This window comes from Bubalus kerabau, chromosome 4 (genome assembly GCF_029407905.1).
Source record: "Bubalus kerabau isolate K-KA32 ecotype Philippines breed swamp buffalo chromosome 4, PCC_UOA_SB_1v2, whole genome shotgun sequence".
Lineage (NCBI taxonomy): Eukaryota > Metazoa > Chordata > Mammalia > Artiodactyla > Bovidae > Bubalus > Bubalus kerabau.
Genome location: NC_073627.1, coordinates 129,030,754 through 129,055,755, shown reverse-complemented (window position 1 = coordinate 129,055,755; position 25,002 = coordinate 129,030,754). Strand labels below are relative to the sequence as shown.

At 44.3% G+C, this 25,002-nt stretch overlaps 1 protein-coding gene across 1 annotated transcript in view; it reads right to left on the bottom strand.

The window, feature by feature from the left end:
- Window positions 1-25,002, bottom strand: part of LOC129650963 (stimulated by retinoic acid gene 6 protein-like) — a 44,430-nt gene that overhangs the window by 1,529 nt on the left and 17,899 nt on the right. The window contains exons 4-17 of the mRNA XM_055579723.1: window positions 24,772-24,869; window positions 23,551-23,681; window positions 19,366-19,486; window positions 17,742-17,787; window positions 15,232-15,360; window positions 14,030-14,100; window positions 11,618-11,729; window positions 8,599-8,746; window positions 6,280-6,355; window positions 4,612-4,693; window positions 4,237-4,285; window positions 3,655-3,772; window positions 2,479-2,598; window positions 1,109-1,272 (exon numbers count right to left, since the gene is read on the bottom strand). Coding sequence (XP_055435698.1) covers window positions 1,109-1,272; window positions 2,479-2,598; window positions 3,655-3,772; window positions 4,237-4,285; window positions 4,612-4,693; window positions 6,280-6,355; window positions 8,599-8,746; window positions 11,618-11,729; window positions 14,030-14,100; window positions 15,232-15,360; window positions 17,742-17,787; window positions 19,366-19,486; window positions 23,551-23,681; window positions 24,772-24,869 — 1,465 coding nt within the window. The remainder of the gene's footprint in view (window positions 1-1,108; window positions 1,273-2,478; window positions 2,599-3,654; window positions 3,773-4,236; window positions 4,286-4,611; window positions 4,694-6,279; window positions 6,356-8,598; window positions 8,747-11,617; window positions 11,730-14,029; window positions 14,101-15,231; window positions 15,361-17,741; window positions 17,788-19,365; window positions 19,487-23,550; window positions 23,682-24,771; window positions 24,870-25,002) is intronic.

Below are 25,002 nucleotides of genomic sequence, written 5' to 3'. Positions count from 1 at the left end.
AGAAATAGGACAAAAACTGCTTTTTCTCCACAAAAAAATGGTTTGATTTTGGAGCAAAATGAACAGACCATTTTTTTAACTAAGAAAGCTTGCAACTAACACCACAAGTAATTCTGAGATATGTTTTCTCAAAAATTTCAGAGCCGTGCATTCACAAATTACCTTGTAAGTGTTTTGATAGAATTGCACTATCCCTTACTGCTCTTCATTATACCTCAACGATCTGTTAAATATGCAATCTGACCATTGGGCTGAAAAGTTTTGTTTTGTTTTTTTTCTATTCAGCGTTATAGCCCCCGGGGGAAGATAAGCTCTAAGTACAAGAGAAGAGAATGCCTTATGATCCAGCAATCCCACTGCTGGGCATACACACTGAGGAAACCAGAATTGAAAGAGACACGTGTACCCCAATGTTCATCGCAGCACTGTTTATAATAGCCAGGACATGGACGCAACCTAGATGTCCATCAGCAGATGAATGGATAAGAAAGCTATGGTACATATACACAATGGAGTATTACTCAGCCATTAAAAAGAATACATTTGAATCAGTTCTAATGAGGTGGATGAAACTGGAGCCTAATATACAGAGTGAAGTAAGCCAGAAATAAAAACACCAATACAGTATACTAACGCATATATATGGAATTTAGAAAGATGGTAACAATAACCCTGTATACGAGATAGCAAAAGAGACACTGATGTATAGAACAGTCTTCTGGACTCTGTGGGAGAGGGAGAGGGTGGGATGATTTGGGAGAATGGCATTGAAATACGTATAATATCATATATGAAACGAGTCACCAGTCCAAGTTCGATGCACGATACTGGATGCTTGGGGCTGGTGCACTGGGACGACCCAGAAGGATGGTATGGGGAGGGAGGAGGGAGGAGGGTTCAGGATGGGGAACACATGTATACCTGTGGTGGATTCATTTTGATATTTGGCAAAACCAATACAATATTGTAAAGTTTAAAAATAAAATTAAATTAAAAAAAAAAAAAAAAAGAGAGAGAAGAGAATGAACTGCGGGCCTCTGGTACCCAACTTGCAGGCAGCTTCCGCAAAGGTGCGAGAGCAGCACTCCCCAGACACACGGCTACATACCCATGTCTGCTCTCTCGTAGCCACTCTGCAGGATGGTCCTGTCAATGCGGGCGATCAGCCACGTGCCCAGGACACAGCTGATGAAAAGCCTGGAGAGGCAGGCACCCAGGCCCAGCAGCACGTTGTAGAAGAACAGAAAGTAGTTGAAGTTGTGGAACGCTCTCCTGCGAAGGGAAGCAGGCAGAGGGGAAGCACCCTTCAGTATGAGAAGGTGGCTAGGCAGGTGGGCTCAGGGGCCCTCCCAGACCTGTGGTCAAATCCTATCTCTCCCACCTCCTAGCTGTGCGACCTTGTGCTGTTAGTGGAGGAAGCTGACTGCCTCCACTTCACAGCTGGTGTGAAGACTGGCTCAGAAACAGTGGCGAGGACATTGAGCACCAGGCAAGCTGAATGTGAGTGGGGACTGTAAACCCCACGTGGCTACCGCTGGGTCCATAGTTACAGCAGAGGGTGTGGCTTTCTCATATCTGTTGCAACAGTGACCTGTCCCCAGCTAGAACTGCTGTAAGTCCTCCAGATAAAAATTTTCAAGTTAATCACATGGTTCCTGTTGCCTATGGGATGAAGCCCAAATATTGCATATGAATTTTGAGGTCCTCTCTGAGAGGGACTTTTCTGGTATTGCCACTTTGTGCTCGCTTCCTGTCCCTCACCATCCACCATATTGGATTTTCACTCTTCTCCCAACACATCCTGCCCTTTCATGGCTTCCTGCCTGCATCCGTACAGTGGGGGCTGCAGCCATACCATCTGCTCATCTCTGCCTGTAGGAATCCTACCATCCTACCTACTTTAGCTCAAACATCCCACCTGCAGCTGAAAGAACATCCCTGCCTCTCCACCACTCCCTTCCTCTCCTCTTTGCTTTCTCTTGTAATGCTTTCACACCATCTGGACTCTACTGTCCCTAAATGTCTGTGTCTGTCAACTCCAGTGGACCATGAGCAGATCACAGGCAGATCGTGAGGAGTATTTCATTATTCTCAGTGCCCATGTTGCTGCCTCCATGATGAACAGCTTTGAATGAATGAACTAGAAAGGATTACCATGGGACAGGCACTACTGCTCTAAGTTCATATTTTAATACCTTTCATCCTTGGAACACCTCTCTGAGATATGCAAACTTATTTGTAAAGTGAGGAAGTAGAGGTTCATAGATGTTTAGTAAGGTCACATAGCGCATAAGGGGTGGAGCCAAGATTTGGCTCCAGGCAGTCTGGTTCCTGGCAGTTTGGTCCCAGTTCTAAACCACTGCCCCTCGCCCTCTCAGAATGTAGAGTGCACCCAGGAACCTGCCAAGGGTGAAGAGAAAGGAGTGAGACTGCTGAGGCCAGAGCCCTTCGATGCCCCACTACTTTCTCTGTTCTCACCTGTTGTTGAGAGCCAGGGGCTTCTGCTTGTCATCTGTCCCCATCTTTGGTTGCAGGAAGAAGCTGGTGGCGATCCATACCTGCAGGACCATGAGACCCAGGACGATGGATACGGTGAGGCTAAAACACAAGGCGAGACCATGCTGAGGTGGCCTTGTCCACTCTTCCCAAACTCTTTTGGAATGCCCAGTGATAGAAAGGAAAGAGATGTTGACTGCCCACCAGACCAACAGTAGCTTGAGCTCTGTCCTTTATGCCGACAGAGAATTTTGTCCGCTGTGCAGATGAGAAAAATGAGGCTTACAAAGGGGAGATGACTTTCTCAAAGCTGTGTCATCAGGCCTTCTGGCTCCAAACCAGAACTCCAGGACTAAATCAGGTCCTTTTGTTGAGGGGTAGCAGCTGGGCTGAGTGGTTTAGCAGCATAGGAATCAAAGAAAGGAATGGGATTTTCAGAAGAGCTCATGAAGGCCATGGAAGAGTGGACAGGGCAGGCTCTGCCCTGGCTTCGTAGGAGGCTCTAGGTGAGCCTGGAACCAAGGAGTTCAGAGCAGCAAGGCCCCCGGAGGGCACACACCCTGTGTTTGCGTCTCTCCCTGGCACCAGCATGGGGTGATGATTGAATGAGGTTTGGGTTTCAGATTGCCCAGCTCCCCATCCTGCCTCCTCCCCTCCTGGGACAAATTGCTCAGCCTCTCTGTGCCTCTGTTCCTCATCTGAAAAAAGGGAGCTAATGTAAGTCCCAACCTCAGAAGGTCCTCAAGAGAAAAGTTGCAAAGTGAATTTTCAGTAATGTCAGCATTCGCTTACTTTCCATATGGGTAAACTGAGGCTTGGAGAGGCAGTTTACAAGACACACAGTTGATCTAAAGCCTAAACTCAGATTCCCTCTCTCCTTCCACTATACTGTCCTTTCTCTCACTTCACCTGCCTGAACCTCAGTCTTCCCAGCAATACAACGGACACACATATACCTCCCACAGACACAATTGTGAGGACCCAGCTGAACAGTGCAAGTGGAAACATTTTATAAACTGTGAGTCTCCCATCACAGTGACAGCATGGGTCCAGGGACTGGTGAGAGCCCAGCTGGGAAGGGGCATTTTGAACAGCAGCTTGGAGGGCCCAGCAGCTCCCAGGCCCTGGGCAATGTCAGGACGCCCACCCAGCACTTACATCCCGATGCCTAGGCCTCGGAGCATCTCCAGCGCCTGATGGTGGATGACAGGAAGCACCAGGCTGTACATGATCGCCAGGCCACACAGGCTCTGCATCACATGGATGATGAGGTAGCCTGTGGGCCAAGGGAACCGGTGGTCACTAACAGCCCTTCAGCATCCAGTCACACAAGTCCCTCCCTCCAGCCCCGCCCCCAGCCTCCTCCCTCCAAAGGTCCTGGCGCTCTTGCTTATGCTGTTTCTCCTGCCTGGCATGACCAACCTTCTGCTCACTCTGCCAGGTCAGTTCAAACGCCAACCCTGTTAGGAAGGCTTGGCACCCTGGCCTACATGTGGATAGTCACTTCCTCCCCTGGGTCACCACCACCCTTGGTGTACACACCCCATGGGCACAGGACAGGTGGTAATGATGACCGATGTGAATGTGTGCTTCTTACTCCTTCCTGACCTTCCTGTAGGTCCCTTGAGGAAGAGCTGGGGCTGCCTCTGCCCCATGTCCCTCCTCCCTGCCCACAGCCGGGACTCTGCAGGTGCTCAGTGAATGTGTGTCAAATTGAATGGGTCACGTGATGGCACTTACCCCACAGAATATAGGCTATCTGCCAGCCAGAGTACCTTGCAATGGCCACCTGAGATTTAGATAGAACAAAAGGTCTGAGAGGGGAGACACCTTGATGACCTCTAACACATATCCAGCATCCCTGTCTCATTTGAGGGTCACCCACCAAGCTACCAAGGCAGGTGTCATGATTGTCCTCATTTTACACATGAGGCCAGATGGGGACAGTGGCTGTCCCAAGTCACCCAGCAGCAGAACATACCAAAATTGAGGGCTCTGGACACCCACCCCCCCAACCCAGCCCAGGGCTCTTCCTTCCCCAGCACGCCAACCCTGTCTGAGGTGCAGGACAGCAGGCTCTGGCCTGGGAGCAGAGAGAGACTGCTGTGGACTTACCACACTCTCAGATGAGGAAGGATTATGAAACTTCAGAGGAAGAAAGTGTTTATCCCCTGCCCACAACCTCTTGATGTGCTTTCTAGAGAGAGAGAGGGAGATTAGTAATGCTCATGACCCGGGCTCCTTACGCACTTAGAGCTCAGCAGATGTAAACAGAAAGGCCTATGGAGGGAGATGGCAGGCAGCTCAGCTCCCCTGTGTTGATCACAGCTCTTGAGATAGTTCTAATCAGTCTTGAAATCTTTTTAAAATACTTTTTAAAAGTTGAGATACAGTTGACATATAACATGACATTGTTTCAGGTGTACAATATAACTGATATTTGTACATATTGTGAAATGATGATAATGTCTTGTTAACATCTGTCACTGCACATAGTTACAAAAAATTTTTCCTTGTGATGAGAACTTTTAATCTACTCTCTCAGCAACTTTCAAATATTCACTATTTTTAAACTATAGTCAAAGGATCAAGGCAGGCCTTGGATGGAGAGCTGGGGCCTCTGTGCCAGGAGAGTCTTCACTTAGATGCCATCTGCAAGAAACTCACCCTTTGGGCAGCCAGAGGGGGAGGATGAAAAGACAGGACGCTCTGGAGGGGTGAGAATTGGCCCTGGGCTTCCACTGAGTGAGTGGGTGACTGTGAATTAGAGACTGAGACAGACAGTGAGAGAGAGAGGCAGAGACAAAGGCAGAGAAATGGAGAGAAAGAGAAGCAATAGATACCTAAATTCAACTTCTATTGGCATGCAAATGCTGACTATATACTGAAGGCCATCCCCTCCTCCTGCACTGCTGTTCTTGAGACTGATGCACCTGGTCCCCTTGACCCAACCTCCTGTGGGGTCCCCTTGAGCCAGATTCACCTGCTGGGAACCCACTGTGGTTAGTCCTGGAGAGCAGGGCAGGTCTGACACCCAGCAGAGACATGAAGTGTACAAGAAATGATAAGGTTAGAAGAAGCAAGAAGACATGGTCATATGCTAACAGACTGGCTAAAGAACTGCGGTGCTGGAGAAGACTTTTGAGAGTCCCTTGAACAGCAAAGAGATCAAACCAGTCAATCCTAAAGGAAATCAACCCTGACTATTCATTGGAAGAACTGATGCTGAAGCTGAAGCTCCAGTACTTTGGCCACCTGATGCAAAGAGCTGACTCACTGGAAAAGACCCTGATGCTGGGAAAGATTGAGGGAAGGAGGAGAAGGGGCCAACAGAGGATGAGATGGTTGGATAGCATCACCAACTCAATGGACATAAATTTGAGCAAACTCCAGAGATGGTAATGGACAGGGAAGCCTGGCGAGTTGCAGTCCTTGGAAGTTGCAAAGGGTTGGACACGACTTAGCAACTGAATAACAAAAAAGTTATTTTGTTGAGTCTTGCCTGCTCAGCAGTGAACATGGCGATGAAAGTACTGCTTAGGGTTTTGCTGAAGACCAAAAGAAAACTCTAATCACAATGTCAAATTGATAGTGGAAGCTCAAATCAAATGCTCTTTTGTTTGTTTTTGTTTTTTTTTTTACCAATAGGTGTGGTTGTCCCCAAACCCTGTATACACTGCCGTTCCCAATTCGGGAATGACTGACATGGGAATTCTGAGAAAAAAAATCTTTCAGCCAATTTCCTGCTTGAAGACACACAAATGCCTCCCAGAACCCCCTTACCTGTAACAAGCCAAGATGTGGAACAGGTAGCTCACACATGTGAGGGAGGCAGGCAAAATGGTCACCACCCAGACTTCTGAAATAGAGAAGGTGACACAAGAGACCTCAGAAGATGAACCAGAAATAATTTTTAAAATGCAGAAAGTTACAACAGAAAAGTTTGGGCAAAATATATTGTATTTCCTTTAATATACCTCTTGGGCAAATAAAGTTCTGCTTATTTCTGTTTCATTTTAGCTATATGCCCTCAATATCCTTCATGTCCTGTGTGTTTATAAATTTTTCCTTTGGTATTAATATTTTCCATCTACAATTCATAATAGAAACAGAAAATTATAGAATGTACGCATGGTAGGTAGCCTCCAGCTTTGTAAAACATCATTTATACCTGACCTTCTAATCAGCACTTTTGGGGGAGGGGGTTATCCACCCAATTCATAGCCACCATGTGCAATGGTAACTGGAATGAAGGTCTTGACTATCCATTCATCCACCTTTTAGTAAGTTTTTAATATTTCATATCCAACTTGCTTTCAGAATGACTCTGGGTGCTTGTGAGAGAGGGATGGAGAAAGACAGAAGGAAGTAAAAGCTTCTGTACAAGCGGATTCTCAGTAGGTGCAGAAAAAGCATTTGAAAGAATCCAATACCTCTTTATAATTAAAATCACTGAATAAACTAGAAATGGAAGGGCATTTCCTTAATTGGATAAAAAGCATCTGTAAAACCCCCACAGCTGACATCATACTTAATTGGTGAAAAACTGCTTTCCCCTTAGGTTCAAGAATGAGAAAATCAGTGTCTGCTCTTGTCAATTATATCCAACGTTGTACTGAAGGGTCTAATCAGGGCAATTAGGCAAGAAAATGCAGCTAGACTGCAAAAGAAGAAATAAAACTATCTCTATTCACCAATTACATGTTCTTAGGTATAGAAAATCCTAGGGAAGAAGCAAACAAAAGTAAAATGATTAATAAATGAGCTTGTAAGTTTGTAAGACATAAGACCAATATATAAAAATCAATTCATCGCTGAACTTAGCAATGTGTAATCTGAAAATGAAGTAAGAAACAATTGCATTTGAAATAGTATCACAAAGAATAAAATACTTAAGAATAAATTTAATAAAAGAAGTGTACAACTTGTACACTGAAAACTACAAAAGATTATTGAAATTAAAGAAGACCTAAATTCATGGGAAAACATATCACTTTTATGTATAGGATATTCTATGTGAACATGGCAATACTCCTAAATTGACCTACAAATTCAAACCAATCCTCCAAAACTTCCAAAGCCATTTCCATATGAATTGACAAGCTAATCCTAAAATTCATATAAAAACGAAGGAACCCAGAATAGGCTATACAACCTTGAAAAAGAAGAACAAAATTGCATGACTCATATTTCTTGATTTCAATCTTACTATAAATCTACAGTAATAAGACTGTGGTATTTCTGTAAAGATAGACAAATAGATGAATGGAATAAACTCAGAATCTGTTAAGTAAATCCCCATTGTCAATAAATTTTCAACAGGTATGAAAAGTATTAATTGTCTTGACAATTTAATGGGGAAGAAATATGCCTTCAATAAATATGTGTCCCTCCACCCAAAAGGATTCATGTGTTGAAACTCTAACCCACGATGTGATGATATTTGGAGATGGAGTCTTTGGGAGGTGATTAGATTGTGAGGGTGGAGCCCTCATGATGGAATTAGTGCCCTTAAAAGAAGAGACATGAGGGAGTTTGCTTCCTCTCCCTATTCTCCATCCAGTATGTGAGTACACAAAGAGAAGGCGGCCATCTGCAAGTCAGGAAGCAGCTCTCCCAAGACTGCTAGCACCTTCGACTTTCCAGTCTCCAGAACTGTGAGAAATAAATGTTTGTTGTTTATACCACACAGTCGATGGTAACTTGTTACAGTAACCTGAACTAAGCAGAAATTAAATTTGAATGATATGAGTAAACTTTTCATAAAATAATAAAGTCAAAACTTACTATTTTATCTTTTCCAAAGTGAAAAATATATGATGATTTTAGTTGTTTCCACTGACACCAAAAAAAGATAAGCTATTTAAGATGAGAATATTCTCAAGGCATGTGCAATGCAGCCCCAAGTAAGTTGTAATAAAATGGCCTGTGTCTGGACCCCTTTTTCCTTCAAGTCAATCCAGGGAGGCATACAGTAAGTGAAAAACAGATAATATGAAGACTAGCAGCAGTAGTTACTATAGGTGTGCACCCACCACCAGTCACAAGTCCCTCCCTGTTCCATATAGAAGTGGCAGGAACAAAGGTGGAATATGGTTTTACCTTTGGTGATGTTAATCAGCTCTTTCACCTGCAGGAGGACTGGGCTCCCTGTCTGGTTCATGGAGGTGATGTAGCTCTCCAATTCACCTTCAAACACATCCAGCTCATCTCTCACATACACGAACACGCAGAACTCAATGACAATGAACTGAGGACACAGAGTAAGTGTTTCAAGGTCTCACCTGAGTCCTGCTCATTAAATGAATAACATAGGGGGTCATTCTTTGGTTTTGAGGTCAAAAGTCTTTGAAGCTCAAAACTCAACTGAAATAGACTCTGGACACTTGCTTTACTGATGTGAATGGGATTGTGACTCCTTTGGAGACAGGATTCAGCCCAAAATTCAGCTTCACAAAATAGCATACAAGAGTAAATCCCAAAAGGGCTCAAGAAACTCTTCAGACATTAATTCAGAGTGACATGAATGCCTAACTTTGAATAAGGGGTGACTTTATGGACAATTCCAGACATTTCTCACTGTTCTCCTTGCATTTTGGCAATGATCAAATTGGAGGACGTGCTGTTTCCTGTATGCATGTCATGCTTGCTGCTCTCCTATCATCTTGTCATCCTTCCTTCATGCCCCTGATCATCATGCCATTGCTTCTGGAGTTCCTGATGCCATTTTACTTCATCAACTGAATCTTGTTTATCTCTGAATATGGAGCTCAAATGCTACTATTGTCAGGCAGCTTCTCTACCAGAGTAATTCACTAAACATCCAGAACACTTTCACCTTTTCTTTTCCTCTATTTAGATGGCAGTACTGCATACCATATCTTATCTTCTTCTCTTAGACCATGGTCTACTCCCGGCCAAGAGCTGCTGAATCAGCCCTCTTCTCTCTTCCAGGTCTTAACAAGGCACTTGGTATGGAGTAGACAACTAATAAAGATTTAACGAATACAAAAACATCAAGTGATTTACTCACTGCTGCAGAGAACTCTAGTTAGTGGTCCATTAAAATCCATTCTTCCCTTCTTTGGGCACAAGGCTGGACTACATTTCCCAGCCTCCCTTAGTTAGATATGGCCACATGACAAGGACCTCACCAATGGTAAAAGAGTGGAAGGAACGTGTGCTGGGTCCGCATGGCCTTTGAAGCCTCTCATATGCATTTCTCTATATACTTTCTCCTTCTGCTGACTGGATGCAGGGGGTGAGGATTCTCAGGGATGATGAAGGTACACAATGGAGAAACTAGTTATGGGACAACATAAAAGACTGCTGCCTCCCAAACCTGATCACCCACTCAACATTGTTAAGTGGGAAAAAAAGAAAAAAAAAGCATATATATATATATATATATACACACAGTGTTTTCACTGAAGTTTGGGGGTTTATACAGTACCTTATCATAACCTGATGCTGCTAAGTCGCTTCGGTCGTGTCCGACTCTGTGCGACCCCATAGACGGCAGCCCACCAGGCTCCCCCGTCCCTGGGATTCTCCAGGCAATAACACTGGAGTGGGTTACCATTTTTTCTCCAATGCATGAAAGTGAAAAGTGAAAGTGAAGTCGCTCAGTCGTGTCCAACTCCTTGCGACCCCATGGATTGCAGCCTACCAGGCTCCTCCATCCAAGGGATTTTCCAGGCAAGAGTACTGGAGTGGGGTGCCAGTGCCTTCTCTGCATCATAACCTAATACATTCACCTAAAAGTTACCACAAGACTAGTTTATATAAGTATCATCCTCATACATTTAAAATGAACAGAAGACAATTTGGCCATTTTCATCTCTCCACTTTGACCCTGCTTTTGACTTGGACATTTTACCTCACTTAGCTCTGACCACATGACATGCTTTGATTTTGTACTTTATTGATTTCTTGTTTTTAGTTTCATAAGTTTATGCTCTACTTTTTATTATAATACATCTATTTTTCTGCTTACTTTGCATTTTAATTTGCTCTTTTTTGTTTGTTTCCTAATGTGAAAGCTTAGATGATTGATTTTAGATCTTTCTTCATTCAATGCTACAAATTCCTTTTTAACCACTGCTTTTGCTGGGCTTCCCTGGTGGCTCAGCAGTAAAGAATCCACTGGCTAATGCAGGAGACCCATGTTCAGTCCCTGCGTTGGGAAGATCCCCTGGAGAAGGAAATAGCAACTCACTCCAGTATTGTCTGAGAAATCCCATGGACAGAGGAGCCTCGCAGGCTACAGTCCTCGAGTCACAAGCGTCGGACACGACTGAGCAACTTAACAACAATAACAACAACAACTGTTTTTGCCACCTGCCACAAAGTTTGAGAACTTGTGTTCTCCTTTTTCAAAATATTTCTAACTTGCCTTGATTTTTTTCTTTGGCTCATATGTTATTTAGAAGTGTGTTGTTTCGATATCTACTCCTGGGGGATTTTCCAGTTATCTTTCTGTTATTGGTTTTTAATTTAATTCCATTTTGATTTGAGAGCAGACATCATGTGATTTTATTCTTTTACATTTATTAAGTGTGTTTGATGGTTCAAAATATAGTCTATCTTGTTGAATTTTCCATTTATTCTTGAGAAGAATATGCATTCTGCTGTTGTTGATGAAGTAGTGTTTGGATTTCCAAAATATCCAATTGATTGATGGCATCAACTACAATTCAGATTTTCTTACCTTGGCACTGGTTGTCATAGGGTTTCTGCTCCATTCTGCCAGGATCTTGTCTGTCTCTTCAATTTTAGGGGCAAACTTTGCCCCATGACCTCCCTGCTCTTAGGGATCTAAGAAGAGTTGTTGATTCTTCAGTTTGTTCAGATTTGTACTTGTTTTTAAGACGGAGTGGCATTTTTCAAGCTCTTTACAAGTGGAATTGGCAACCAGAAGTCTCCATAAATAATTCAATTATATTTATTACTAATATTCACTACATGAGTAAAAGTGTCCTTAGAGTCAAAATGGTGGGGTCAAAGAACTGTACTTCTTTGATTTACATATACCCAGTTTTGACCCAGCTTTTAAAGAACAACCCTATCCTATCCCCACCCCATTTATAAAATACAAAAGGATTTGCTTAGCTCTACTTACAAGGTACAGGCAGATGAAAGCCAATACAATGGTTCCAATCATCCTGCTTGGGAACTGAAAGTTGGGGTCCCACTCATATATCCTGGCTTGGAACCAAGACTTATTTCTTTCTCTGTGAATGAATAAACATCAAGAGAAGATAGGTTGTGATTGGTAAACAAATGCCTGATTCTTCTGAAAATAATGTCATTTCCTCTTGATCTTAGAGTTTAGTGAAGAGAAAGAGCACTGGAAGATTCCACTATTGTCATCCTCCCCTTATTCTTCAGAACAGGGACTCAGTTTTATTCAGTACAGCAATTTACTAGATAAAAGGCTATAGTTCTTGACCTTTCTTACAGCTAAGAGTGACCAAGACTAAACAGGCCAATGAGACATGAACAGAGGTGTGGGGTGGGACTTGGAGAGGCTGGCCAGATGGAAGTGACACAGCTGGGAGGGCTTCCTTTGTCATTACTCATTTCTCATGCCTGCCATTTGAAGGGCAGACGTGGTGGCTGGTCCAGGTTGGCGCTCCAGCATTTATTCTGGACCAGCCTTCATGATAGCAACCCACTAAGTTATCACAGCAGAAAGACAGATGATGGGTAAACTGCCATGATGGGCAGTCCAGGGTAAGTATAGACTGCCTGCTTCCAGAATTCTTTTATATGAGAAAGAAAGAAATCTCTTTCTTGTTTGTGCCATGATTATTTTGCATTTTCTGCTACATGTTGCCAACTATATTTCTAGCCAGAGAATTAGCTTTGCAACTGTGTGACCTTGGATTAGACATACGCCTTCTCTGGGAAATATCGCCTTGTATACAGCGGCAGTGGTAGGGGTAGGTAACCTGAATGATCACTGAAGATAGGTGCTTTTTCCTGGCCAAGAGCTATGTCATCTTTTATTGGTAACAGCACTTCAGTTCTTCCCTGGGTCTGTATTCCTCCCTACCATCTGTCCTGGTGGCTGAGGCTGAACCACTTCTTAGGTCCAGTGGTGAACATGTGACCCTGTTTTGCATGCGTGCATGCTAAGTCACTTCAGTCAAATCCAACTCTGGAACCCCATGGACTGTAGCCCACCAGGCTCCCCTGTCCATGGGATTCTCCAGGCAAGAATACTGGAGTGGGTTGCTGGGCCCTCCTTCAGGGGATCTTCCTAGCCCAGGGATTGAACCTGGGTCTTTTATGTCTCCTACATTTGCAGGCAGGCTCCTTACCACTGGTGCTACCTAGGAAGCTCCTGACTCAGGTTTAACAATCAGTTTACTCCAAACACCTACGCATAGTAATTGTTTCTGGTATGGCATGTAGTTCAACTTGATCCAATGAAACACATTCATGGGAATTTTGTTAGAGTTACTTAGAAGAAAACACTCTTTTCTGTGAGCTTAAGCCAGAAGGGTAAAAGCTTAGAGATTCTAGTCTCTTGATTAAAGTGAAAGAGAAGACTGAAAAGCTGGCTTAAAACTCAACATTCAAAAAATGAAGATCAAGTCCCATCATTCCATCTATTTCCCAGACATGGCAAAATAGATGGGGAAAAAGTGGAAACAGTGGCAGATTTTATTTTCTTGGGCTCCAAAATCACTGCAGATGGTGACTGCAGCCAAGAAATTAAAAGACACTTCCTCCTTGAAATAAAAGCTTTGACAAACCAAAACAGTGTATTAAAAAGCAGAGATATCATTTTGCCAATAAAGGACCGTATAGCCAAGCTATGGATTTTCTAGTAGTCGTGTGTGGATATGAGGGTTGGACCATAAAGAAGGCTGAGCGCTGAAGAATTCATGCTTTTGAACTGTGGTGCTGGAGAATACTCTTGAGAGTCCCTTGGACTGCAAGGAGATCAAACCAGTCAGTGCTAAAGGAAATCAGTCCTGAACATTCACTGGAAGGACTGATGCTGAAGTTGAAGCTCCAATATTTTGGCCACCTGATATGAAGAGCCAACTCACTGGAAAAGACCCTGATGCTGGGAAAAATTGAGGGCAGGAGGAGAAGGGGATGACAGAGGATGAGATGGTTGGATGGCATCAACAGCTCAACAGACATGAGTTTGAGTAAGCTCCTGAAGATAGTAAAGGACAGGGAAGCCTGGCGTGCTGCAGTCCATGGGGTCACAAAGAGTCAGACACGACTCAGTGACTGAACAACAAAAGCAGAGAGATGAGGCAAAGAGACCTAGTTCTGATGACATCAATCAAACCCCTGGATCCATCTGTGTCTGAAACTGATGACTTCTAGAGTTTTTAATTATGTAAGGCCATAACTTTTCTTTTTCTGTTTACACCCGTTTGAATTGAGTTTCTATTAACAAACAAGTGGGCCCTAAAATAGTGCCCTTCCAGTCATCTCCAGGTCTCTGACATGTCAGAACTCATCAATATATGTGCAAACACAGAGGGGCAAAGAGAACTGTGCTTACTGAAGGGGGCATTTCCTCAGCAGCTGCTTGACGTGCTCTGCCTGGTGAACTTCCAGGAAAGGTTTTTCTTCCTGTGAGAAAAGAAAGAGGTTGATGCTTTGGCTCGGAAAGTCTTATTAGAGTTTTGGTCTCTCTGAAGGACTATTGCCACGAAGGCCAGGATTTTGGGTAAAACTTGGCTATTTCCAACTGAACCATTCCCAGACACCTGTCATTTATTGAAGAGACAATAGCGTCCCATTTCCTGTTTACCTAGTACTTGCTTTCAAGAAATGCTAGAGGCCTGACCTTCCCTGACTCTTCTGTTTCCTGTTTATAGCAGCTTTTGTTTTGCGAAGTTGATTTCCTTCTGAGATTTGGTGATTTCTCATCAGAGTTCAAAATACTATTTCAGGAATGAAACGCTCCACATCCCAGCGTTTTTATTTTTTATGAAAAGAAATTTCTCTTGCTTATTTCAGCAACACAATAATACTAAGGGACTTCTATACCACACTTTCAACAATAGATAGATAATCCAGTCAGAAAATCAATAAGGTAACAACTGACTTGAACAACACTATAGACCAAATGGATCACGCAGACACTTATAGAACATTCCATATAACACCAACAGAATACATATTCTTTTCACAAATATTTTCTAGGATAGAGCACATGTCTGGCCACAAACAAGACTTAAATTTAAGAAGATTGTGATCATACCAGGCATAATTTCTGACCACAAAAAGTTAGACAGTAATAATAGGAGGAAAATTCACAAACAGTACATTCTTGAGCAACCAATGGGTCAAATAAAAAAGTCAAAAGGGAAATAAAAAATTACCTTAAAGCAAGTGAAAATAGAAATGCAACATATAAAAACTTATGGGATGCAGCAAAAGCAGTTCTAAGAGGAAGTATATAGCAGTAAATACCAATATGAAGAAAAGGAGAAAGATCTCATATAAGCGACCTAACTTTTTACCTCAAGGAACTAGAAGAAGAAGCACAAGGGGTAAGACAGCCTCAATGACCAAACTCTCTGGGTTCCAGTTCTGTCTCTGCTACAGACTAGCTATTGACCTTGGGCAATGCAACTGATGTCTCCAGGTCCAAGTTTCCTAATACAGGCAGGGAAAAGTAATAACAGTACCTACCTCACAGGGCTGTTAGGAAAACAGCCTGTCAGGGCACACATGGTATTTTTACTTAGTACTCACCATCTGGAGCTCCCAGCCCAGGTGGACCCTCAGAGATTTGACAAATATGTGCAGGAAGCGGCCCAGCAGGAAGGCTAGGCAGAGCAGCGAGGGCCAGTAGAACATAACAGTCTCGTAATTCCCCACGAACTGCAACAGAAGCAGACCGGGGGCATGGGCTCTAGGGAGGGTTGGGATAGGCCACTGGGGAGGTTGTGCACAGGAGTCTGCCTGTCCCAGCCTGCTCCCACCAGGGCCCACTCTCTCAGAGCTTGGAGGTCAGCAGCCAATCCCTTCCCCACCCTACCCCCGACCCCGCAACCCAGTTTCATCAGAACAAGCAGTAGATTTGGAGTCCAGCAGCCCTGAACTTGAGTCTTAGGCCCCCATTTAATTTTCTACAAAGGGTTTTCATGGGTTTTTTCCCGATTGCATATCTTTTTGGTGGCACGGCATGGCTTGCAGGATCTTAGTTCCCCAAAGGGATTAAACCTGTGCCCCCTACAGCGCAAGCACAGAGCCCTAACCACAGGACTGCCAGGGAATTCCCCTGATTCTGTATTAAATGTTCCTTTTGGAAAACACACAGGAGAGAGAGGAAGGATGAGGGGGGGGGGAAGAGACAAAGACAGAAAGATAAAGGGGAGGAAGAGGGCGGGGGGCGTGGAGCAGAAGAGGGAGTGGGAGAAGAAGAAAAGGAAGGAAAGAAGAGGAAGCGCCTGTGAGTGCCATCATGCTGGGACCATCACAAGCTCCCAAAAGTAAGAGGTCTCTCAGAATGGTGCTCATAGTTTTTAAGTTATTAGCTTCATTTTGATAAAAACATTTTTTACACTCTTTTAAGATAAATAACATTGTTACTTATCTTTCATAATTTACAGGTTAGTTTCCTTTTTTTATGTTTCCAGAGTATTCTTCCCACCCTTGGGAAATCAGAGTTTTGATGCAGGGATGTTAGGGTGAGGTTAGACACATTCTGAGATGCAGGGGCTGATGTCTTCATCTTCCAACGTATGCTTATATCTGAGACATAGTCATTGTAGTATTAATATTTCAGTGTCTTTTTTATTCTCTATATCCATATAGCTATATCTGGGCTTCCCTGGTGCCTCAGATGGTAAAGAATCTGCCTGCAATGCAGGAGACCCAGGTTCAATCCCTGGGCTGGGGAGATCCCCAGTGGCTACCCACTCCAGTATTCTGGCCCAGAGAATTCCATGGACAGAGGAGCCTGGTGAGCTACAGTCCATGGGATCACAGAGTAAGACACGACTGAAGTGACTTAGCACATGGCACACAAATTTATCTAAATTTCCCCTTAGAATTTGACATTTTAGACCCTTTCCAATGTCTCATTTTTATAAACAATGTTTCCATTAATACATTTGAAAACATGAGAACAGGTCTTCATTACTTCCTTAGTCTGGATTTCAGTCCCATGATTGTTAATTATTAAGTCATGTCAGCCCCTGAGCCTTACTTTCCTATCAACAAACCGGGTATGAATGGCACTAACACTCTGGCTGCCTAGTATCCTGAGAATTCTCCAGTTAGTGATTGGGACTGAGCCTAGAACAATGCCTGACACATAGCAGTTCTTGCTGTTAGAGATTCTGAGCACAGAAGTAAGACCCTGCTGTCTCCTCCAATAAACCATGAATATTTTGAATTACAAGAGAACTTCCAGAAGACTGAAAGTTCTCCAAGACTCCAAAGAAAATACCTGTGCTCTGGAACCTCAGGCACTGTGAGCAATGGGAAGAAGGGCTTCTTTTGGGACAGAGATCCACCATAATGCCCTCAATCCTGGTGCAGAGATGCAGAGGGAAAGTCTGACCTACACACCTCATTGTCTAATCTGGTTCCCCGTAGACTCTCTTTATCACACCCCTTAATCTTCCATAGTTACTGAAGCCCAGGAAAGGCTTTGGCAAGGCTCCCATGGGCTCCTGGCCCAGGTGGCCTCCTTGAACTCTCACCCACCTAGTAAGCCTTCTGGGTGCAACATGATACCTCTCTTTCATCTTGCTTACTTTCCTGGGTAGAGGGCTGAACAGATAAACCAGCTTCCTATAATTCTGGGGTAGACAATGCATGGCAAAGCAACAAAGGGTACATTGAGTCCACTTGTCCCATTTTATAGACCAGAGAAACTGAGGCTACATACAGGAACGGAGAAAAAGGAGCTTTGAAGTCAGCCAGACTTGGTCTTAACTCCCAAATCTATTGCTTCTCAAAAGTTACATAATATACTTGTGCCTCAGTTTCCTCACCTATAAAATGGGTTTGCTGAGAGCTTCCCTCCCTTGAGGGGCCACTATGGGCATCACCTGTGAGGACATCTCCCGTGAATGACACCTGATCAACACAGGATGCTCTGCAAATGGAGGCATCATGAATGGCTCCAACTCCCTTTGTGTCCACATGAGGAAGCTGGGGCCCAGAGTGGCAAACCCTTGTCCCAGGTCACATAGAGAGTTGGCCATAGTGATAGGACTGAGCTACTTAAGTACAGTTCAGTGGGGACTCACCTGCCCATGGGGACACTGTATGATGTAAAGGGTGGTGACCACAAACCTGCAGGACAGAAACAGGGTTGGAGTCCTGGGGTTCTTCCCGCACAGCCCCTGTGAAAACAGCTCAGATTCCACCTGCCTGGAGGCCTCTCCCCATCCTTCTGGGAGGACTGGTTCCCAGGACTCCGTGTACATCTCACCCAAATCAGGCACCTAGCTCGTGCCTAGGTACATGCACGCGACATTCATTTAACACATCCTCACACAGTCCTGGAATCCACAATAGCAGAGCAGGGAGACTCAGAGGGTTCTCGTCCTCTCTCCCTTCATCACTCAGGGAGACTGAAGCCCAGAGAGGGAAAAGGATTCATCTAGAGTCACACTCAGAGCCAAGACCAAGTCTCCCAACCCTGGGGCTGAGGCTTTTCCTGCCTGGCCTTGTCTGTAAACACTCCTCTGAGGAATAAGCCTCAAGGGTTTCCCCCAACTGGTCATGTTCAATCTTGGTGCCCATACTCCAATGGTACACAAGCTGCTAAATGCTTCTGGCCACCTTTTCCTCACCAGCTCAGAGTCTGCCAGAGGCTGTTAAGATGATATTACTCCATGTCTAACCCTTAATACCCTGTCTTCTAATTTTTTAAAATCAAGCCACTAATTAGCAAGCCATTTAACAAACTCTGGAATTGTAGCTATCAGGGTATCATTTGCTTGAGAGTTCCCTCCATTTGTTTACATACTAGGTCTGGGACCCCTGCCCCGCAGAAAATGCTGTGGGGGAAACAAGCCCAGTAAGGGGGTTGCGGGCAATGAAATGAGCTTGAGGGCTGGAGAGTAGAAGAGTTCATGGGATTACTCAGCCAGAAATATTCTCCAGGGCCAGCTCTGTGCTGGTTCGGCATCAGAGCTGAGGGCACAGAGCTCAAGAGGAGGGTGAGAAAGCTCCCACGTCTAGGGGTGATGATGCATAAAGGATGAGCATGTGCCCATCACCGGGCCAAGGGGGGAAGATGCTCCACACAGGGAAGAGCAACATGCAGATGAATAGGCCAGAACACATGATTCATGATGGTCTGTTTTGTCTTCCAGTGTATTCCCTGGATCACAGTGGGATATTTGCTGAATGAAGAAGTGGATGGATGAAGGAATGAATTCAGGAGCCTTGCATGACTGGAGGTGTGTGCTAGAGACCATCAGGCATGGAGAGACGGGGATAGGCCAGATTGTGATGGCCCCAAATACCCTGTTAAGGCCCCTGCACTTTCTCCTGGGCTCCCAGGGAAGTGACAACAGCAAGAAGTCACATCCAAATGGGACTCCTGCTTCTACCTGTGGGTTTACCTGACGGCAGTTGACAGAAGTGAGTTTTTCTACAACCCTGACTTCTGGGAATATTCTAATCATGGGCAGGCTCTTGTGGAGCTGACAGAATGCAGATTGACCTTCTGAAGCCTCAAGTGCAGTCCCAAGGAGGAGCCATGGTGGGCCTGGGACCAGTCATTCCATCCACCCACCCTGAGCCTCAGTTCTGGGCAAGGTGCCCCCCAAGAGAGTTCTCAGGTCACCACCAGCGCTTTCCCCAGAGTTTAGCCATGGCCAAACAAACTGTTGGAGGGGAGGCAGGCAGAGTCCATCTTACCAGACAAGAGAGTAGCTGAAGCCCAGGACGGAGCTGACCAGCCCGAACTCCGATGAGAGGCAGGCGAAAAAGGGGAAGTGGGACAGGCCAACTTCGATGCCTCCGATCAGAAGCACAAAAGCTGGGAGAGAAGGGCCAGAGACTATGTGAGTTCCTCTTCTCACAAGCTCAGGGGAGACTCAGGGCAGCTATGGGGCTTCATGTGCCTTGCAGTCACAGGTTTCAGGACTCAGGGAGATGGGTGAATAAGTCCTAGATTAGCCCAAGGAGGAATGCAGGGATGTCTATCATGTATTCATGTTACAGAGCCTTCCTGGTACCTCTTCCATGCCAGGCACTGGGCTAACTATTGAGATGAAGAAGACTTGGTCCCTGTCCTTGATTAGCTCACAGTATGATGGGCAGAAACAGACAACATAAATGAACAAACAATCACTACAAGTAAAGCACCATAATGTATACCATAGCAACACAGAGAGCAGGGATGTCCTGTGTTTTAAAACCTCTTGTAAAGTATTATATTTATACACTGTACCCTTAAGGCAATGATAATACTAATGCTGTCACTGCCTAGTTCTGAGATAGTCTAACAAATCCAGTAAAATGTAATTGGGCAGGGTGTCCTTTCTAAGTGTCTGCTTTGGGCTAGGGCACAGAACAGGCATCAAGGACACAGGAGGAATGAACAAAGTTCTTGCTTTGAGATACTTACAATACAATAGGGAAGACAAGAAGCAAAGTAAATGATGTGATATGTATGATAGTAGAGGCATATTCAGAGTGCTATGGGGGCGAGAAGAGGAAGTCATGGACCTCACCTAGGGTCTGAGTATGAGGGAAGGCATCTTGGAGGTGATGACATTTAGCAAGGCCATGAAATATAAGAAGGAGTTTGTAGGTTGGGAGAGAAGGAGGAAAAGAAGGATATTCCTCACTCAAAGGATGGGAGATGGTTGGTTGGGGTGGTCAGTATTTCTGTGAATGTGAGTGGTGGAAGATGGGCAGGTAAGGGACAATATAAAAGGAATAGTTGCTGTGAGGTTAGAAGTTGCAAGAGCATAAGTATTAAATTTACCCGAATTCACCCACCATGAAAGCAGACAGAGTGAATAAGATAGCAAAATCATAAACCCGCACACATCTACAACAAATCTAAGTGACAAGACCCATTTGATATCAACATCAGATTAAGAGGAAGCAGCCACCAGACGATAGGGTCTTTGAAAGCCCAAGAACAGAACCAAAGTTGCCAACAGATATTCACAAGAAATTGAAGCTGAAATAACAGCAGAAAATGGACAAGGTGCTGAAGGTCATGATTCACAGGTAAGAATCAGCAGACCTTGGTGTTAGTAAGTCTAAAGATGCTGGATCTATTGCAACCCATGAACTCACTATACTAAATATCCAAGTCCCCTCCCAGGACAAGCCCAGGGTGGCAGAGAAACTGTTGGCAGTAGGAATTCAAAATGAAAAAGATAAGAACATTAGGAGCTGGGAACTAGTGAGTCCAGACAAAAATGGAGGGAAGAAGTCAGCTCAGAGAATGTGTGGTTATAATGAGGATACATATATAAAATGACTTCGTGAAAACATAAGAGGGAACCCTTGAGCCATGAAGCAAGAAACAATGTCCTGGCCCAGCCAGATGCTCAACATATTCGTTTTCAAGGAAACACAGGTGAAGACAACAGTCAGATAGTACTTCATACCTACTCAAATGCCTATATCTTTTTAAAATGAAAATAGCAAGTGTTGGACAGGATGTGGAGAAATTGGAAACCTTCACACCTTGCAGGTCAATGGAACCAAATGGAGAGCCCAGAAATAGACCCATACACAGGTGTAGTCAATCAATTTTCAACAAAGGTGCAAAGGCAGTTTAGTGGCAAAGACTAGGTTTTTTGTTTTTTTTTAAACTTTACATAATTGTATTAGTTTGCAACAAGTAGTGTTGCAAATAAATGGATAGTCAAAGGCAAAAAAAAAAAAAAGAGGAATTCATTCTACACCTTACACTATAAGCAAAAAATTAATATGTATCATAGACCTAAATGTAAGACACTATAAGACTAAAACCTCTAGAAAGAACAAATAAGAAAATCTAAGTGATCTTAGATTAGGCAAAGATTTCTTATATGATACCATAAAAAGAAAAATGAAAATATTAGACTTCCTCAAAATTGTAAATGGCAGCTCTTCAAAAGACACTGTCGATAGAATGAAAACACAAGTCACAGATTGGGTGAAAATACTTGTGATTCATACATCTGATAAAGTACTTATATATAGATTATATTAAAAAGAAAACTCTCAAAACTCAACAATAAGAAAACAAAAAACAACCCAATTTTTTAAAGTAGGCAAATGATTGAAAAGACAATTCATCAAAGAAGGTAGAGGGATAGCAAATAAGCATGAAAATATGCTCAACATCATTAGTCATTACAAAAGTGCAAATTAAAACCACAATAAGATACCACTACATGCTTCTTGCTGCTGCTGCTGCTGCTAAGTCGCTTCAGTCGTGTCCGACTCTGTGCGACCCCATAGACGGCAGCCCACCAGGCTCCCCAGTCCCTGGGATTCTCCAGGCAAGAACACTGGAGTGGGTTGCCATTTCCTTCTCCAATGCGTGAAAGGGAAAAGTGAAAGTGAAGTCGCTCAGTCATGTCCGACTCCTAGCGACCCCATGGACTGCAGCCTACCAGGTTCCTCCATCCATGGGATTTTCCAGGCAAGAGTACTGGAGTGAGGTGCCATTGCCTTCTCCATCATGCTTCTTAGAATGGCTGAAATTAAAAAGACTGACCATGTGTTGTCAAGAACAAGAGAAACTGAAACTCTCATACACTGAGGAAGGTAATCAAAACTGGAAAAAAATCACTTTGAAAAATAGTCTGACAATTTCTTTAAAAATATAATCTACTTCATGGTCTTAATAATCCAGACATCCACTCATAGGTATTTACCCAAGAAAAATGGAAACATACAAGGACTTGTAATCCTTTTAGCAGCTCTATTTGTAATAGCCAAAAACTGAAAATAAATCAAATGTCTGTCAACTGGTGAATGGGTAAACAAACTGTGGTCTCTCCATATAGTGGAACACTACTCAGAAATGAAAAAGGAATGATTTCTGATACATGCTAAACATGTATGGATCTCAAAATAATGATGCAGGTGAGTGAAAGAAGACAAATAATTCCCCCAAGGTGGGGCGGGGGGGGGGGGGAAGTGCATTACATGTGATTCCATTTATATAATTGCCTGAGGCTGGGGGTGATGACCAGATACAGGTGGGAAGAAGAGAGTACAAAGGGGAAAAAGTTAACTCTGGGGTTCATCATGATGATTGTGGTAATGATTTCATAGATGTAAACATTTGCCATGGGCTTTCCAGGTGGCTGAGTGGTAAAGAATCTGCCTGCCAACACAGGAGACGCAGGTTCAGTCTCTGGATTGGGAAGATCGTCTGAAGAAGGAAATGGCAACCCCCTCCAGTATTCTTGCCTGAGAAATCCCATGGATAAAGGAGCCTGGTGGGCTGAAGTCCATGGGATTGCAAAAGACATGACTGAGTGACTAAACAACAAGAAACATTTGCCAAATCTTAACTTATATACTTCTAAGAGATATATCATTTTGGTTTTAATTTTCATCAAAAACTCTTAAAAACTAGAAAGATATTGTAGGCATTTGCTCATAGAGGACTGGAACTCAGGAGAGAGAACTGAACTGGACAGGAGAGGTTTGGGAGTCATTAGATTAGGGATGATTGGACTGTAGGAGAGCCCAGGGCATGGGGAACAAAGAGGCCTCAGATCAACGGCCAGAGAAGTAAGCACAGTTCTTTGAGGAAGCATCTGAATGCTTACTGATAGCAAGAAGGCAGTCATAGCTATCACTCAGGAGAGATGTTTAGTGCAGGTGACAGAGAAGCTACCTTCTGAGCCTTTATTCTACGATGTCTAAAGAACCTCCGAATTTAACTGGGAGAAAACACCCATAAATGAGCTTTGAAACTCTGTGGGCTCAACATTGACCTTGGGTAGGTAATAAGTTGAAAAGAATGCTGACAGTCCACAAAGTGTGTCCCCTGACCCCAGAGAACCCCTGCCATGGGGTCTCTGAGCAAGAATTTCCGTGGTGAAATTCCCAGCAGGTGTGAGGCAGCGCGTGTACCTTGGGCCCACTGCGGGACCAGCAGGGGCTGGTAACCTTCCGAGAACAAGAACATGACCTTATTGGCTGTGGCCCCAAAGGCGACTCCATAGGACCATCGGTTACTGAAAGTGCCCACGAAGTCCAGAGGTCTGTGAATAAGAGAAACAAGTCATGAAGCCAGAAGTGACTCACTCCCACAGTTCACCTCCAAAGTTAACTACCCCATGCTGGGGAGGAATTATTGATTAGTGAACTATTCATTTCCTCGGTGGCTCAGCAGTAAAGAATCCGCCTGCAATGCAGGAGATGTGGGTTCAATCCTGGGTCTGGAAGATCCCCTGGAGAAGGAAATGGTAACTGACTCTAGTATATTGGCCTGGGAAATTCCATGGACAGAAGAGCCTGGTGGGCTACAGTCCATGGGGTCGTAAAGAGTTGGACACGACTTAGAGACGAAACAACAATATATCCTGAGGCCCTCTGTGCCGATCTTTGGGCTAGATGTGGATTCAGGGTACTCAAGTGAGGGAGACAAAATCTTGCCCTGGAGAAGTTCCAAGTCTGGGGAGCAAAAGCAAGGACATCAGCAGCCATGACAACAAGCAAAATGGGCAAGTGACTCACTTCTCTGAGCCTGAGCTTATTCATCCATCACATGAGGATAACCACCTCTACCTTGTTGGGGTTCATCAGAGTAATGTAGTTAAAGTGGATGGTCCAGTGCCTGGGTCACAGTCAGTGTGCAATAAATGCTAACTGTATCATCAACATTATTATTAATTACAGAGTGATGAGGCAGAGATGTGAAAATTAGAACTCAAGGAAAAATGTGGTAAGGGAAGCAGAGATTCAGAATGGCAGAGCCAGAAAGGCCCTGAAATCTGCCTGGACCACCCAGCTCTCCTGGGACATGACTCATGCTTGCTGCCCTCAGTGACGGGGAACTCTCTCCCCTCTGCTTTCTGGAGTAGCCATGGTGCTGAGTGTGGGAGGGCCCTTCCCACAGTGAGCTGAGCCTCCTTGAGATGTTTTAAGCATAGCTGGGCAGCCCTGGGTACTGAGGGCACAATGGCTTGGAACTGCATTCTGAATTCTCTGGGCATTGGGTGGGTTGGGGAAGGGAGGGGCAGGGCTATTCTTGGTGGGGAGGTAACTAGGAGTTAGGCTGGCCTTACAAATGGTGTTGGTCCCAAACACAGAGTACCCCAAGCTGTAGTTATGAACCTTGGCTCAACTCACACGATCATTCCGAAGCGGTTCCGCAGAAGGTAAGTGTCATTTCTCTCTCTGTGTTGCTCTCTTCTTTGCAGAAAGGACAAGACCAAAATGATGAAAAACTATAGGAAGAGAAGATGAGTTTGCCATCAGGGAATGTTCATCCTCAGACCCTCTGTGCCCTTACTGAAGGAGAGTGTGTGGGTGAGCAGAGCACTCAGAATGTCTAGGACTCAAACTCCAGACTCAGGGAGC